This window comes from Aulonocara sp. 'chitande type north' Nkhata Bay, linkage group LG22, assembly GCF_057382095.1.
Source record: "Aulonocara sp. 'chitande type north' Nkhata Bay isolate Kocher_YH1m ecotype deep benthic linkage group LG22, A_spYH_male_GT1.1, whole genome shotgun sequence".
Taxonomy (NCBI): domain Eukaryota; kingdom Metazoa; phylum Chordata; class Actinopteri; order Cichliformes; family Cichlidae; genus Aulonocara; species Aulonocara sp. 'chitande type north' Nkhata Bay.
The window spans coordinates 15,876,951-15,892,413 of NC_141364.1; the positions used below are offsets into that span (position 1 = coordinate 15,876,951).

General features: G+C 39.5%; 1 protein-coding gene across 1 annotated transcript in view; it reads right to left on the reverse strand.

Annotated features, from left to right (window-relative positions):
* Positions 1–1,714: 1,714 nt before the first annotated feature.
* dennd3a (DENN/MADD domain containing 3a) overlaps positions 1,715–15,463 on the reverse strand; it is a 28,281-nt gene continuing 14,532 nt past the window's right edge. The window contains exons 19-30 of the mRNA XM_086280334.1: positions 13,855–13,934; positions 13,297–13,476; positions 13,008–13,178; positions 11,859–11,988; positions 11,587–11,694; positions 9,065–9,162; positions 7,205–7,359; positions 6,519–6,585; positions 6,369–6,441; positions 6,144–6,262; positions 5,908–6,045; positions 1,715–3,894 (exon numbers count right to left, since the gene is read on the reverse strand). Coding sequence (XP_086136460.1) covers positions 3,700–3,894; positions 5,908–6,045; positions 6,144–6,262; positions 6,369–6,441; positions 6,519–6,585; positions 7,205–7,359; positions 9,065–9,162; positions 11,587–11,694; positions 11,859–11,988; positions 13,008–13,178; positions 13,297–13,476; positions 13,855–13,934 — 1,514 coding nt within the window. The 3' untranslated portion in view covers positions 1,715–3,699. The remainder of the gene's footprint in view (positions 3,895–5,907; positions 6,046–6,143; positions 6,263–6,368; positions 6,442–6,518; positions 6,586–7,204; positions 7,360–9,064; positions 9,163–11,586; positions 11,695–11,858; positions 11,989–13,007; positions 13,179–13,296; positions 13,477–13,854; positions 13,935–15,463) is intronic.

The window sequence follows — 15,463 nt, forward strand, 5'->3', positions numbered from 1 at the left end:
GCTTGTGTTTCAACAAGCTTTGAAGAGCCCCTCTCCAGTAGACCCAGCTCCCAAGGTGGATTCAGGAGACAGACGCATTGTCTCCTTTTAAAATTAGCCTTCAAAATTTCTTTAACCCGGGCTTAACCCTTGCTGCTGTAACACTTCTATGGGCTCAGGCTGCTGGGATACTCCCTCTTTATCACATGTGGTGCATTTGTTGTGTATGCCACATTCACATGCATGTCTACATTTTCTCTTCTTCCTGCTGCGGTTGCAGTTTACCGTTTCTCTTTCTCCCCACTCCAGTCAGCCGATGCAGGCAGCTGCTCCACCCTGAGCCTAGATCTGCCGGGGCTTTCGTCCTCTTTAAAGGGTTTTTTTCCCCACACTGTTGCCAAATGTTGTGTAGACTTTTTAATATAAAAAAGGTATAAGGTATCTTGATGTTAATCGTGTGTTTTGATGCTGTATAAATTAAACTGAAAAGAAGGCAATTTAAAAAAAAGAATGGAACATTAAGGGCATGACTCATTATGTTGAAGGGTGCTGTTTGGACAACAACTACAGAGGTATTGCCTATTTTATATATAACAGAGAGTTAAAAGAAGATGAATAAAACATGCATGTCAGCATTAGCTGATAAATTCTTAATAAAGGCATCAGGAACTTCTCTATAGCATTATAGCACAGACTACTGTGCCTTTGTATGTTAAAGTGCAGCACAAACAGTTGTGTTTTCCTTTTCCTGAAGTAAAAGTTTATGGATTAAAGGAGACTGATTAAAAGCTGCAGGAGGCACAGAAAACAACTTATCATGTACTGTGCTGAGGCATTAGTGGACCTGCATGGTGAGAGATTAACAGCTGCTTATGGCTTTATGTTACAAAACAATGTCAAACACACACACAAATACAACTGCACGCAAGTGCATATAACACAGTGTTCTGAGTATTAGAAAGGATTTTCAGAGAAGCCTCGTTGTAAAAACACCTTGGCAAACTCCACAGGGAGGTCATTCACATAACAGCAGCCCTGCAGGGATTCAGTGTTTTGCTCAAGGACACTTGAGCAGGGTGGACCCAGTCTGCTGTACCTTTGTTACTGCAGGTCTCCCACCCTGCAGCCTAAGCAGGGATTGAGCCAGGAGTCAAATAGCCTCTTTGTTTTCTGAACAGTTTTACACTGCAGACCTGAAATTATCAACCGGTTTTTATTCTTTTAATCTTGGGGTAATAGTTGCTAGTTGCATGTTTGTCAGTGTGATGAGTTTATATTTATTGAAATAAAAATAAATTCTACTCCAAGTAAAACAACTTAAATTGGTGATTGAAAATTAAAATGTCATTTATACTGATTTCAAACGTTTTACAAGCAATTATTAGTTCACAGGGGAAACAAGCAGGTTATGTGTGTCTGAACTGTGTTAATGTCGCTAACTCTAAACTATGAACCTCCACTTCATCAAGCCTCAGGCTTTACCCAATATGAACTTGGTATCAAATTGCGCCCTCTTCTGACGAACTCTAGAAAGTGCAAAATAAACAGTTTTGCAAACAGTATGCAGGTCGAGATTTGCGCAGTAACAAATCATTAAACTGGTTAGACGACAAAGCCAACTGAACTAATAGAGCAATAGTTTGTGAGTCCGAGAAACCACTCAGGATTTATCAGCAAACAGCATTTTTTATTATTTGGATTTAGTTCAAAAGAAAGACGCAAAGTCAGAGGAGTCTTAAATTGTTTTTTCATTAAGTATTTATTGTTGTCCATCCTGTGAACCATCCTTCTAACTGAGCAGAAAGTACACTGAAGCTTCGGTTTGCTGAGAATAAAAACAGACTTGAGGTTTCCTTTAATAAGTGTACTGACTGTCAGTTTAAAAAAAAAGAAAAAGAAAAAAAGAGAATATGTACATTTTCATGCTTGTGCAAAAGCAAAGGTTGCAAAGGTATAAATACAATGGCTGAGTTGTCATTCGTTTAATTTACAACATCGTCATTTGTCGCAGTTATATACAGAGTATAAATACAAGAGTAAAGGACAAGTTTAACCTTCAGTTTGAACCTCAGATGACAAAATGTAAAAATAGTTCTGTGAACCAGAACCACTGATGATGAAGTTGGCTTTAGTTTTATAATACACTTAATAAACACTTAAAACTCTTAATGTTCTCTATGTGTGAGACACTTTCTCCAGTTCCACTAAGTTAATATAAATAATGCTACTATTAAAACAACACCGAGTTGAAAGCCATCTTAAAATCACAAAATATAAATATATTATAACATGCGTGAAACATTTTATAGCCTGATTTAACCTAATAAATATCTGAATGTTTAATATCTGTAAGGCACCGCGTGAACAGGAATTTTGACCTTTCGGTTGGTTAATCTTCTTGAACAGCAGCCTGCCAAAGAGAAAACTGTTAAACTGCTCTGAAAATAAACAGACTAGATGCCTCTGTACACTGAGCATGCTCGAGGTCTAATGCTGAAGTCCAAGTTTGTATGTCAAGTTCAACCTGTAGATCAAAACGATGCAGCATCGTGACACAACTTCCTATTTGTCGTTGGTTTTGATTGGCTATAATAGACTAAAAATCTTTGGAAAAGAAAAAAAATCTATACAATAACTTTGGTAAAGCTTGGTTTGCAGTCCACTTGTGTGAATTCTGGATAAAGTTTACGGGGAAAATCTAATGTGATAGATTTTTTCAGCTTGATCCAAAGAAACCCAATGCTAACTCCTTTGTAATCTGTCACAAACATGTGCAACTCTGACTTTCAAGTGGCTACATAGTGTTAAAAACCCAGAAAACAATAAAATGGTTCCTTCATTTACCCATACTCCACCTGCTTGGCAATTTTACAGGAAATTGGCCAGTTGGTTTCTACATAATCCTCCTGATAGAGGGAAAAACTACAAATACATAACTTCCTTCACAAAGATTTAAAAAAAAAAAAATTAAAGGAAAAACTTTGTCCAACAATGGAAAAATATCTCTTACTGTTGACATACTGTACAGTTAGCCCCTATTTTATTACCTGTTCAAACATATTCCAGCTGCTGCAGATCCTCTGACCCACACCTGAGTGTCGATCAAGTTTAAGCCCAGTTCCCACCATTGCGTATCATCATATTTCTTGTCCATTAAAGCATCCCCTTCATCAAAATAATCTTCTATCGGGGCTTTCCCACTGTGATGGTGAAATCTTCAACCGCAGTTTTGTTTTCGGGGTATTCTGACTCCTCTGAGCTGCAGACACTAACGTCAAAAACACGGTTGGAGGTATGGCTCAGTCACACGCTGTTACCACATGTGTGTTCGCACTTACATAAACACTAAATGTGTTCAAAACCTTCATTAAAGTGAACTTTGATGCATTTTGGATTGAAAAATTATCCAGCAGAACATGAGCTCACTTTCCCTCTTTCAGTCTTGAGTTTTCCTTCATTAAATGATAAAATAAGTTCTGTTAGTATTTCTAATCTTAACTTCATAGAAGACAGGAGAAGCTGCCCGGGTTGGTCATACTTCATGTAGACTTTGAGCTTCTTTGCATTCCTTCATATCCCGGTGATGCAGATTGCTTTTCTCCTTGCTGTGCTTTCCAAATATGGATCTTCCCTTCATTATCCAGGATTTGTTTGAACAGAGGGAATTCAGTGAGAACTTCCACTCTGACTATAAAACATCATTTCAGTCCTTCTGCCTCTTTACTCCACCTTCCAGATGGCGATCTTCCCATCATGTTTTCCAGCTCCACTGAGGACGTAGCGGTCCTCAGCTGAGCACAGCCCTGTCACTTTGTCGGTATGGCCGTGAAGCTCCTTCAGGACCTGGTACCGCTCTGTGTCCAGGATGTAAACCTTCCCTTTGGTTGAACTGCGACCCATGCCGCCAACCCACACCTACACAGCAAAGAGGTTAGTTAATTTGGTTAAATGTCAAATAGTTTCTCAAGCATCAGTTAAGATTAACATTCGTTAACAACCGGGGGAAAGTGGGGTAAGATGAGCAGGTGGGGCCAAATTCATCCTAAAGAATTATACACTAATTTTTCCGTTTTTGCTAGCAAAGGAGCAGTCTTAGATAACATGTGACATCACGTGTCACAGCTGAGACCAAAGTGGAGGCGCTTCGCTATAATGCACAGGTGAAAACTAAACACAGCATGTGAGCACAGACACCTCATACCAACTGTGAAACATGGTGATTTGGGCTTGTTTTGCATCGCCAGGACTTGGGTACCTTGCAGTCTTTGCAGCTGACCACAAAATTCTGTGTATGCCAAAGTATTCCAGAGTCAAATGTGAGGCCGACAGTCTGACAGCTAAAGCTTAGCTGAAACTGTCGTGCACCAATACAATGATCAAAGGTGCACAAGAATTAATTAACATTAATTAATGTTGAGGAATTTAAGTACTTGGGAGTGCTACTAGACTCTAAATTATCCTTTAAAAAACACATTAAAAAAAAGTAGTGAAAACTGTAAATGTTAATATACAGAACTTTAGACATATCCGCACATCATTAACAGACACAGCAGCGATTACATTCCTGCACTCAATGATACTGGCTCATATTGAATATTGTATTACAAGTTGGTCCTATACGAGCTCTGCTGCTACTGGGCCAATTGAAGTGTGCTACAAAAGAGCATTGAAAATATTAGATAAAAAAACCTTTTTCATATCACCATTGTCAAATTTTAGAAAAATACAAGTTTTTAAATTTTACTAATTTCAAATTATATCTGCCTGTCTAATATACAAAGTTATATATGGTCTGGCACCTCCACCAATGAGTGATTTTATTAAACAAAAGTCTAGCAGTGTTGCCGGGTCTCGACTGACTCGAGCCACTGTTAGAGGTGATTGTGAACTGGCATTCAGGCGGACCACCTTTTCACAGAATGCTCTGTCATATCAGGGAGTGAGCTTCTGGAATAGTCTTCCACTGTCAGTGAGGGAAAGTACAAGTCTACCCATCTTTAAGAGTCACTTAAAAGGGCGGCTGAGGGACACACAAACATGTAATCATGTTTAATAATCATGTTTTATATTGGACGGGAAAAAGAGTTAGTGTATTACAAAAAGGGAAACAACTGTTAGTGCAATGGGTGAACGCAATATCACGACAGTCAGGGCATATACAATACTGGGTTTGTGCAATATAATTGATGTGTTTCCGTTATTGTTATCTATACTGTCCTCTGTGTCCACTCTCCTTGTCATTGTTTGTTCTAGTATAATGTGATCACTGTTTTTGTCCTTGTCACATGACCTGTAAATAGTGTCTCTGTATGTTTTTACTAACTTGTGTTTAACACCAACCTGCCAGAGGGTCTGCAGATGGAAATTAGCCCAAGGCTATAATCTGGCATATTTACATTTGTTAAAATGTTCATTAATATGTATTGCCCCTCTTTCTAAAAATAAACTTGAAGTCGCTGAATGTCATTAACTTTTTATGGTGAATGGATGGGGGCTTTGTGTGGATGGAGCTTTGCTCCTCATAAGGGCAAGTAGACTGAAGGACCCCTTTATTTGTGCCTTATATTGTTTTTAATGATCTGCTTCTGCTGCTATGGTTTGAATAACAACTAAGATCCTGAAGCCGCATTATACCCATTTTATTCTTGTGTTGTATTCATGATTGAAAGGCTAACTTCACTGAAAGATTTCTTACATTGCCCCACTCTCCCCTAAGCTCCTATTGCAACTAGTTAACTTCTCTTAGAATTTAACAAATTAAAGAAGGACTAAAACAAATAAAAATAAAACAAAAACATTGTGTTTTGAATGTTCAAATGTGAAAAATTAGCACTTCTGAGACTCACTGATTATCATATTAACATCAACCATAAAAATAAGAATATTTTCCATATTGCTCTGTACGTGTGCGTGCGTGTGTGCATTAACCTGGTTTTTAACTTTAATTATGCAGTAGCATCCGGTGCAGTCCTGTAGGGTGATGCGGTGGAACGGTTTGCTGCAGTCTTTAATGTGCCAAATAGACACCTCTCCAGAATCTGCACACACACTCCACATTTCCTCCCGCTGACACAAACACATCAGGTGAAACGGGGTCACTCTTACAAAATGAAAATACATTTATTAAAGAAAAACAATATTAAGAGCAAAATGTGTGTTTGTACCTCTGGTAAGATCAGAGCACAGCTGAAAGTAGTTGTGGAGCCTTTTTGTTGTTCTGGTAAATTCATGCAACGTTTTAATGAACCATTCCTCCACACCTCCATTATCCTGTCTCTGGAGCCTTAAACCAGACCAGAGGGAAAGACGGAAAGAGAGGGTATTCACTTTACATCATCAAAGTCTCAGATTTTCCATTTTTCCAACTGTCCAGTGTGAAGGAAACTTACAACACCAAAGCGTGCCGCTGCAGCTGTAAATGGACTGCAGACGGCTGCAGGAGAGGCGGAAGTGCTTCTTCACCTGAAGGAAAAGGAAAAGTCAAACAAGCTGAAAGAGAAATGCAAACAGGTGTGAACAATGGTTGATATTAAACCAACCTGCAATGTGGAGACATCCCACGCCATGACTGTCCCCTCTGCACTGCAGGAGTATGCCACCTTTTGGCTGAAGAACAAAGCAGGCTGGTAAGATTATTTTTAATGTACATTTCAAGAACAGAGTGGATTAGACACAAACATTTCCATTCCTTGAATACAACTTTAATTACCTAACAATAATGATAATACTGCTGAAACAACCAGTCGACTTATGATATTGTTATTCATCTGAATAAGAATAGTATACAAGTTCAAGAAATTCATCAAACAAATTGAATGCTTTTATATTGCTGATGGCTTATTTGCTGTTTTTCTTAACTTTCTGTTTCAAAGTTCATTTCTTTAAACTGCGAATTTATAACTGAAATTATTAACTGTTTGATTAGAATACACAAACAGAAACTGGGTGTTCCCTCGATCAGAAGTTGGTACTCATACATATCATATTGGCAGTGATGAATAAACTTCTTTATAAAGCCTCCATGAGAATACTGGAGGTTTAAGGGTCGAAACAGCAGAGTGACAGCAAGAACAGCACATTAGAATGAGAGAGGAGACAATTTGCAGCTTTAGCAGAAAATCTGGGAAGGTGTGTTCGGTATGTGATGTGAGGGCAGTGAGGCAGTGCGGCCCGAGTTGGGGGGGGGTGATTGTGTATTTTTGTTGTGGCTGTTGTTCTGCGTTACCTGTATTTGTCTTTGTCGACCGCCAGTCCTGTGACCTCTGCCCTGTGCTCAGTCAGCTGTCTGTTACACACCATGGCCACTATGCTGATGATGTAGATCACTGAGTCCTCAGAGCCCATCCACACCTGATCTTTGTCAACCTCCAACATGCAGTTCTGAAACCAGAAACATGTTTCTGAGCACGAGTCCGCAGGTATTACAGCTTTACACAAATTTTTAACCTGGATCTTCAAAATCTTCTACCTGGGTAACAAAAAAACCAACAACTCAGTCAATTAATTCTAAAGCTCCTTTCAGCTGCTCCCACATTCACAATGGGGTCGCCACAGCAGGTGTCTTTGCATATTTTTAAATGTCAGAAGCTCTTCCAGCTGAGCTGCTAAGAGCTTCATGCAGGACGCAATACTCAGCATGTCCACTAGGCGGCAAAATTGTTCTAATAAACTACTGAAACACTACCTGACAAACATTACTTCTAATATCAAGTACCTCTGTGTTACAGAATGTGCAAATAGACTTGGAAGTTACAGCTAAAAATTATCAATAGAAAAAATGTTTAAATTACTTTGTCTACAATAATTTCATGATATTTTCTCAACAGCGGTTTTCACGCTGCTGGTGAAAGTTAGAAATCGTCATGCCAGTGTTTTATAAGTGAAAACACATACTCCGCCCATCTCTGTCTCACACTTCCAACATATTTCATGTAACTGAACTGCACAGTTGAAGTAAGGGTTAGACTTAAGAAGTGTCTTAAAACCTCACAAATCCTTTCTCCTGGAGAAAATGTTTATGAAGCTCGACCACTGGCTGGTGCTTTCAACCCTCCAGCCAGCTATCACTGGAAAATGCTTTGTTCTTTGAGGGAATGTAAACTATTCAAAACACACCATGGATTCCCTACAAACATGAGATTTCATGTTGAAAGATAATGTTTGAAGTGAAGCCAGAGAAGGAGAAACAAAAACCACTTAATATATATACTTAATATGTACCTGATGTCTGTGGTGTGCTTATCTGCTGATTTAGTTCAGCGATGAGCAAACATCTGGCCAGGTGTTTTTATTTAGTGGTGGAAAAAAGACTACTAGCAGAGGTTTAGAGAAGCCAGTTTAACATGTAGAGGCTTAACTGTGTGAAAGGATCAAATTTGAATATTTACTACTGCTTTTTTGGGTCTTTTCTTTTGATTTTCATGCATAGCACAGTAGTGCAGTCTATGGCACTGTTATATCACAGCAAGACAGTCCCAGGTTCAAATCCACTGACACAACTGGTCAGTGGATTTGAACTGTGTGGAGTTGGAAAGTTTTCCCTCTCCCTCCAATACTCCAGCCTCCTCCCACAATCCAAAGACATGCAGGTTAGGCTAACTGGTGACTCCATGTATGAATCTGGTCAGGAATGCCTGACTGCCTGTGTGTTTTAGCCCTTAGTCAAGCAACGTGTCCATAGCGTACCCCTCCTTTTTGCCTTGTCACATCTGGGACAGGCATCAGCCAACCCATATAACTGAATACAAATATTTTCATGAATAAAAATAAAATTGTAACTGTGTTAAAAGTGGACCTGCAATGTTCATTTCCAGCTCCATATTGTATTGACATTTACATTAGAGCTTAACTGTTGTAGTTCTAAAGTTTACAGTTTAAAAAAAATCTATTTCATTCGTTGTCTTAAACAAGATGTTTTAGCTTTCTTCTGATTGGTTGCCCCTTCGAAATAAAGTTTTGAACGGCAGATGGGTGGAGTTTTTGCACTGATAACCGGAGTCATGCACCAGACGTTAAGTAAAAATGTCTGGAAACAATCATTTAGAGCAGTCTGAGCCTGATTATTCGTTTCATGTGTTCCTCTCACCAGTCTAGCATTCCCAACATGGCAGGTGTGTGTGAGGGACCAGCTGGAGGCATCAAACACCATCACCTTCCCCTTATTTACCGATACCCATAGTTGACCTGAAATAGAACACACACACACACACACACACACACACACACACACACACTTAATCAGTTATTTCTCAACACCCTATCATTACACTTGGCCTGCAGTGAATATTACTTATACAGATTTCTGTCTTCTACTCCAGAGGCTACTTAGGAGTTTTCTTCCAGCAGTGTGAAGGGAAGCACTTCATGTCAATGTTATTTTGCAGCTCGACTCCACCCAACCAAACCAACGGTCAGATTTCTCCCAACGGATTCAGCACTTTTAAAAAATGCCCCAGCTCATGGAGAAGAAAAAAAAAGTAACATCCTGTGTTTTTACTTCAAGGAGCAGAAAAGGGCAGTGGAACAGAAGGTAAGAGGACTTATGAAGTGAAAAAGTTAGAAAAAGAAAAAAGTGTGGTGAGAACAGAGGGGAGAGGAGAGGGGGTGTGAACCGGATCTGTGCCAGGAACTCAATTCAGTGACCTATATTCAAACCGGAGAGGGAGAAAGAGTCCGAGAGGGCCGGGGAGGGAGGACCTGAATGGCCAGATTTGTTCTTTTTCACCAGCAGAAATCCCAAAGAGCAGCAGACTGCTACAGAAGAACTGAAATGTGTTTGTTAATGTGTGGATCACTGAGTGTGACTGTGCTAGTGGCAGGGGTTAGTCTGCCACCAGCATGTATTTAAGTGGACCCAGATGGCTGCCTGCTGAAGGCCACTGAATGGCTCTGTGGATCTTTTTTTAAAGCTTTTCACTCACGGTCTTCCTGCCATATAATGTGCCAGGCTGTCGGTGCCCCAGGATAAAAATCAAGGATGCACTAAACAACAAAAGCCACAAATAATAACCACAATTCATAGGTGACATATTAAAGGAAGAAAAGAAATAAATAAACCACAAACTACAAGAAGATAGTTTCACTTCCTTGGCAGTTACTCTTCTATTGCTTTACACTAATATAAGGATGAATATCATTAAAAAAAAAAAGATATTCTATGTTATTTAATGTTTTTCCGGTGTGGTGGAACGCACAGTTTACTGTGTCTTCTTAGGTGTTTAAATCAGGTGACTGTGAAGGCCATAAAATGATCTGCATTCTCATCAAATCACTCATCCCTTTGGCCTGTCAGGATCAAGCCGCCAGCCAACAACAGTCCACAGGTCACGTCCAGACAGAGACTTTTATTACACAAACTCTCTTCCCCTTGTTTACAGTCAACAACTAATTAGGACAGAAAAAAACCCCTAAGGTAATTACTTAAAAAAAAAACAACCTTCTGCATAGGGCTGTGCGATATGGCCAAAATCTCATATCCCGATGTAAGAATTCTATCGTCCCGATAACGATATAAATCACAGAAATGTAACATTTTCTATAAATTATGTGAATCTCGGGCAGCTCGTCTTGCGGGAAGTGTTTCCAGCTGCGCGTCATGTAGCTGGAGTCGAGTGTTTTAACCAATGACTGTATAACAGATGCATGAAACTATACATTTTTAGACATAAGTTGTAAAGGCCGCCGTTTTCGGCGATAGACGATAGACGTTTTTATATCGTTATCCAATATATATCGTTATATCGAACAGCCCTACTTCTGCAGTCCTTACATTTCTTCATAACTTGTGTCAGTGTCTGTTCTTTATACTTCCTTTTAGAAAGAAGTAGAGTCTGCAATCTTTTTTTTTTTTAAATTGACAGAATTGTGAGAGAAAAGAAGTACCATGAGACTTTTACACCCTGAAATATTAACAGCTTACTTTTTCAGCATGACAATGATCCCAGACCCACTGCCGACGCAATTCAAGCAAACCTTGATAAAACAAAAACAAAAAACATTTGCACACCCTCAGTCATGGCCTCCCCAGGACCCAGACAGCCCATACAGCCATTCCCGCTGCAGTTTTGTAATCACTATGTAAAGCACTTATCCTGTGCTTTCCTATGATTTCACAGCTCACAATAAAAAGAAGAGAGTCCACATATTTATGACCATTTATTTAAGAGATTGAGGAGAGGTTTCCTTCCCAGCATGTTTTTAAATATCTTGCAACTCCTTTTGCTGTTTACTGTAATATGAGACTGGGGAGGAAGTGTGGTTGAGGAACTTTATTGCATCTGCATGTTTTTTATGTCAGTGTGTGCCACAGTGATGACAGATAAACACCAGGTTGGTTTTTTTTTGTGCATTAGTCAACATATATGTCAGTGCATGCGCGTTAGTGTCACAGTTAGATTGGGAAATTGCTCTGCTGCTCCAAAGAGCCAATCACATCATCGACTCCCACAATGACCAATAAAAAAGGGGAAGAGGCTGAAACTTGTTGTAACAGTGTTGATGAGAAATGATGGAGAAACTGCTCGTTTACGGGACACATTTAAAAGCTGTGTGTGTGTGTGTGTGTGTGTGTGTGTGTGTGTGTGTGTGTGTGTGTGTGTGTGTGTGTACCTGATGTGTAGAGAAGAACATCCACAGCCTGAGGTGAAGCAAGTTCCAGCGAAGGGTTAATTTTGTGCTTTAGTATCTCTGCAGTTGTCTTGGGAACCATCATTGGGACTGGAGACAAAGCAAAGAGAAGCAACTAACCTTAACCAGGTGATGAAAGCACAAACTCAAAGTGAAAGATTACTGTAGTCTCGATGAGTCATAAAGTTTCCAAACGGGCACAGTTTTATTACGCAAATATGTCCATAACCATAACAAAGCACATCTTTCTCTACCTTCCATCTTGATGCGGTCAAAGTAAGCCAGCTTAGAAGCAGCATAGATAGCCTTGCTGCTCTGAAGACTTCCCACTACTGCGTCCATTAATAAGGCATTGGTCAGAGCTTGCTGCATGTACTGGGGGTCCTGAGAGAAAGAGAGAGACAGAATTTTTTGTTTAAAAAAAAAAAAAAGCATTAGAAGGCAATGCTTATGGCTACGATCCTTATACTTTTACAAAGTTTGTAGAATACAATTTCAGCTGGTGTAAACACTCACTAATGTACTTTTGACTGATGTTCAAGGTCAACCTCAATAAGCCAGATGCCATCACCAGACCAGACATACATACAACAGCGGTTAAGTGATTTTTTTTATAATAAAAATGAATGAAAAAAAAAAATGCTGATGTCACAAAGGAGAAAAAATATATACCAGGATAAATAGTCATCATGAGTCATACTCTCAGACTTAAAAGGCGTATACAGCAATGGCAATCCATCTCAGAGGTCATACATATATTTCAGTCTTCATAATGCATTGACCAATCAAATCAAGTCAAATTAAAGATATATGGTCACTCTTTTTCAGAATGACTATATCTTAGTTTACTAAAGATTTATGGTCTCAATAAACTTATCACACCCAAAAATACTTATATTGACATGATATACAAACAGGACAAGCTGTAAATATAGGCAATTACAACTGAAATAATCAACGATCAAACAAGATTTACATGTGACTAAGCAGTGCTGTAGATGTTTATCCTGTCAGACAAGTTGGACAGTCATCACAGGCTGCCTGACTATAGAAACTGACAATCAAAGGAAGTGAGAAATGATAATATTTTAAATAAAGAGAAGAGAACAACAGTGAGGGGGGTAAATGTGACAGACAGATATTTTACAGTTACATCTTTTGGTTTCACAAAGGAAACCCCCTGTGTTTGTTCAAGTGTGCCTATTTGTGTTCATGTATAACTGAGGGAATTTCAACCACTCCCTCACAGAAACTGACACACACTCAAACTGATGCCTGAATAAACACGAGGTATGAATAATAAACGAGCAAGGTAACTCAATAAATTTTCCTGATGAAGCTTATCATTTTCCTCTATGCTCCCTCACAGCAACACCCACACAGCCTCTTCATCACAGATTTACCTTGTGCTGGTCAGCTGTGAAGCGCCCGGCCCACATCTCCTTGACCATCAGGTTCCAAAGCTCAGTTTCCGTTTTCAAATTAGCTTCAAAAGTTTCCTTCCTTCCCCGGACACGAAGCTTCAGGCCTGGGATTCGCAGGAGCATGAAGGGAGCTGAGGAGACCTTTACTTCCTAAAACAAAAAACAAAAGTACACAAAGACAACATCTACTATAGATTGCCGTTTCAAGTCTTATCTTACTGGGCACAGCTGTATTTGTATCTCGGGATTTCTCTTCTTTTAATCTCACATCTAAATCTCGGTACTGTGCCACCTCCACGTATCCTGGCCGTCCATCCGTGAGCAGGAAGAGCCGTCGCTGAGTCATGGCGATTTTCCCCACTCCGCGGCTCGTCTTTACTGAAGACGACACCTTGAAGACGCACTCGTTGGCCTCAATGTGCTCCAAAACAGATGTTGGCAGACAAACCTTCAGATCAAACGAACACAAAAACCTGCATAAAGTGCCAATTTGTTCAACTACAGTGTAAACTATTGAAACTGGTTTCTGCCACTGAAAAAACGAAAGAATCTTTTGTCATCCATAAGTCCAAAATTTCAGGTTTTTAATCTCAGAATTTTGAGTTACCACCTCATAGATCTGAGAAAATTAAAAATAATTGTAATTATTTGAATTTCAAGGAAATAAACTGAAATTTTAACTTAAAGAATGGCACTTTTTCCCCATTTGCAGAAACAAAACTTAATAGTAGGTTTATAATTTAAATTATAATCTACACAGAACCGCAAATCACTGTTAATTCTCCCATCGTAATTTGTTTAAAGTAGTGTAAAGTACAGTACAGACCTCTTGTGCCTCAGCCTCAGTCTCCTTCCAGATGGTGTAAAAAACCTTGAACAAATCTGGACTGACCTGCTTCTGATGACCTGCATCAAACAAACACACACTTTCAAAACAACTGAAGAGAGTTTGTGGATAGTAGGTCTGATATATAAGTATCAGACCTACTTGGTCTGAAACAGTTTAAAACCTCATTTTAAACATCATTTAATAAGAATAATAAGTCTTTAAGTTGTCATAAACCCAGAATTGTGTCACAAACTGTCATAACTGTCGGGGCGAACGTGGCTCAGGGGGTTGGGAATCGCATCTGTAACCGGAAGGTCGCCGGTTCGATCCCTGGGCTCTCTGTCCTGGTCGTTGTGTCCTTGGGCAAGACACTTTACCCTACCGCCTACTGGTGTTGGCCAGAGGGGCCGATGGCGCGATATGGCAGCCTCGCTTCTGTCAGTCTGCCCCAGGGCAGCTGTGGCTACAACTGTAGCTGCCTCCACCAGTGTGTGAATGAATAGTGGTATTATAAAGCGCTTTGGGTGCCTTGAAAAGCGCTATATAAATCCAATCCATTATTATTATTAGTATTATTATTATTATTATTATTATTATTATTATAAACAGGCATCTGCTTACTCTCTGAGTCAGCTCTGTTTCTCTTTCCAAGCATGCCTGCAGAGTGAGCGACTGCAAGTTGCAATCCCTACTGTTCTCCAACAATGGCCACATACAGTGCATCACCTCTGTGCACCCCCACACCCAACCAACCACCCAGAGAGATACGAAACTATGTTCTCACCCACTGAATCACACACAGTCACCGCCTGACTGCCTTTTTCATTTAACATCAACGCTTTCGTAACATGTTCTAAAATTACTACATAACCATGTGTTATGTTGTAGTCATTTTTATATAAACACCACTTTTTTAAGTGACTATACAACAGGAACTTATAATAGGAAACAGTAATTATAATACATTTACAATGCAAAAGGAGATCCAAATCCTGTTGATGTGACTCTGAATCTTATCCTCCGCAGTGAAAGTAGAAAGGAAAACCTGACATTAGCCTGTCACAACCTCCAACAGGATGTTATGACAGGAAAAAAAAAAAAGAAGAAAGAAAGAAGGCATTTTCCAAAATCCCAGTGTGCAGGCAAAGATAAGTTCTCACTGTAAGCTTCCTTCCTTCTTTTCCAATCACATATGTTTTAGTGACACTCTTTCCCAAATTATTATTACTACTGGAACTGAAAATCTTTACTACACACGCCAAAGCTTTAATATCTAAAACCAACACAAGAAAAATCTTAGCCAACATGAAAGTTGTCAGATCAGGGACTGTGGAACTACTTGCACCTTGTGAACTGATGCTTCTTTTACTGAAAAAGTCACCTCTGTTCCGACTGAGAACACCTCGAGTATGTGCAAAAAGTAAACAGCAAATAAAAAGAGGTCATAGGGCAACGACTGCCCAGTGAAGCTCTGGTTATGCCTTGAAAGCTGCACAGCAAATCCTTCAAGAAAGAGTGAGGTAATGTTTAACCCGAAGAATAAATATTTGCTTGGAAAAAGAGAGGAAGAAGGACAAAGACACAGGAAATATCCTGTGAGTGTGTG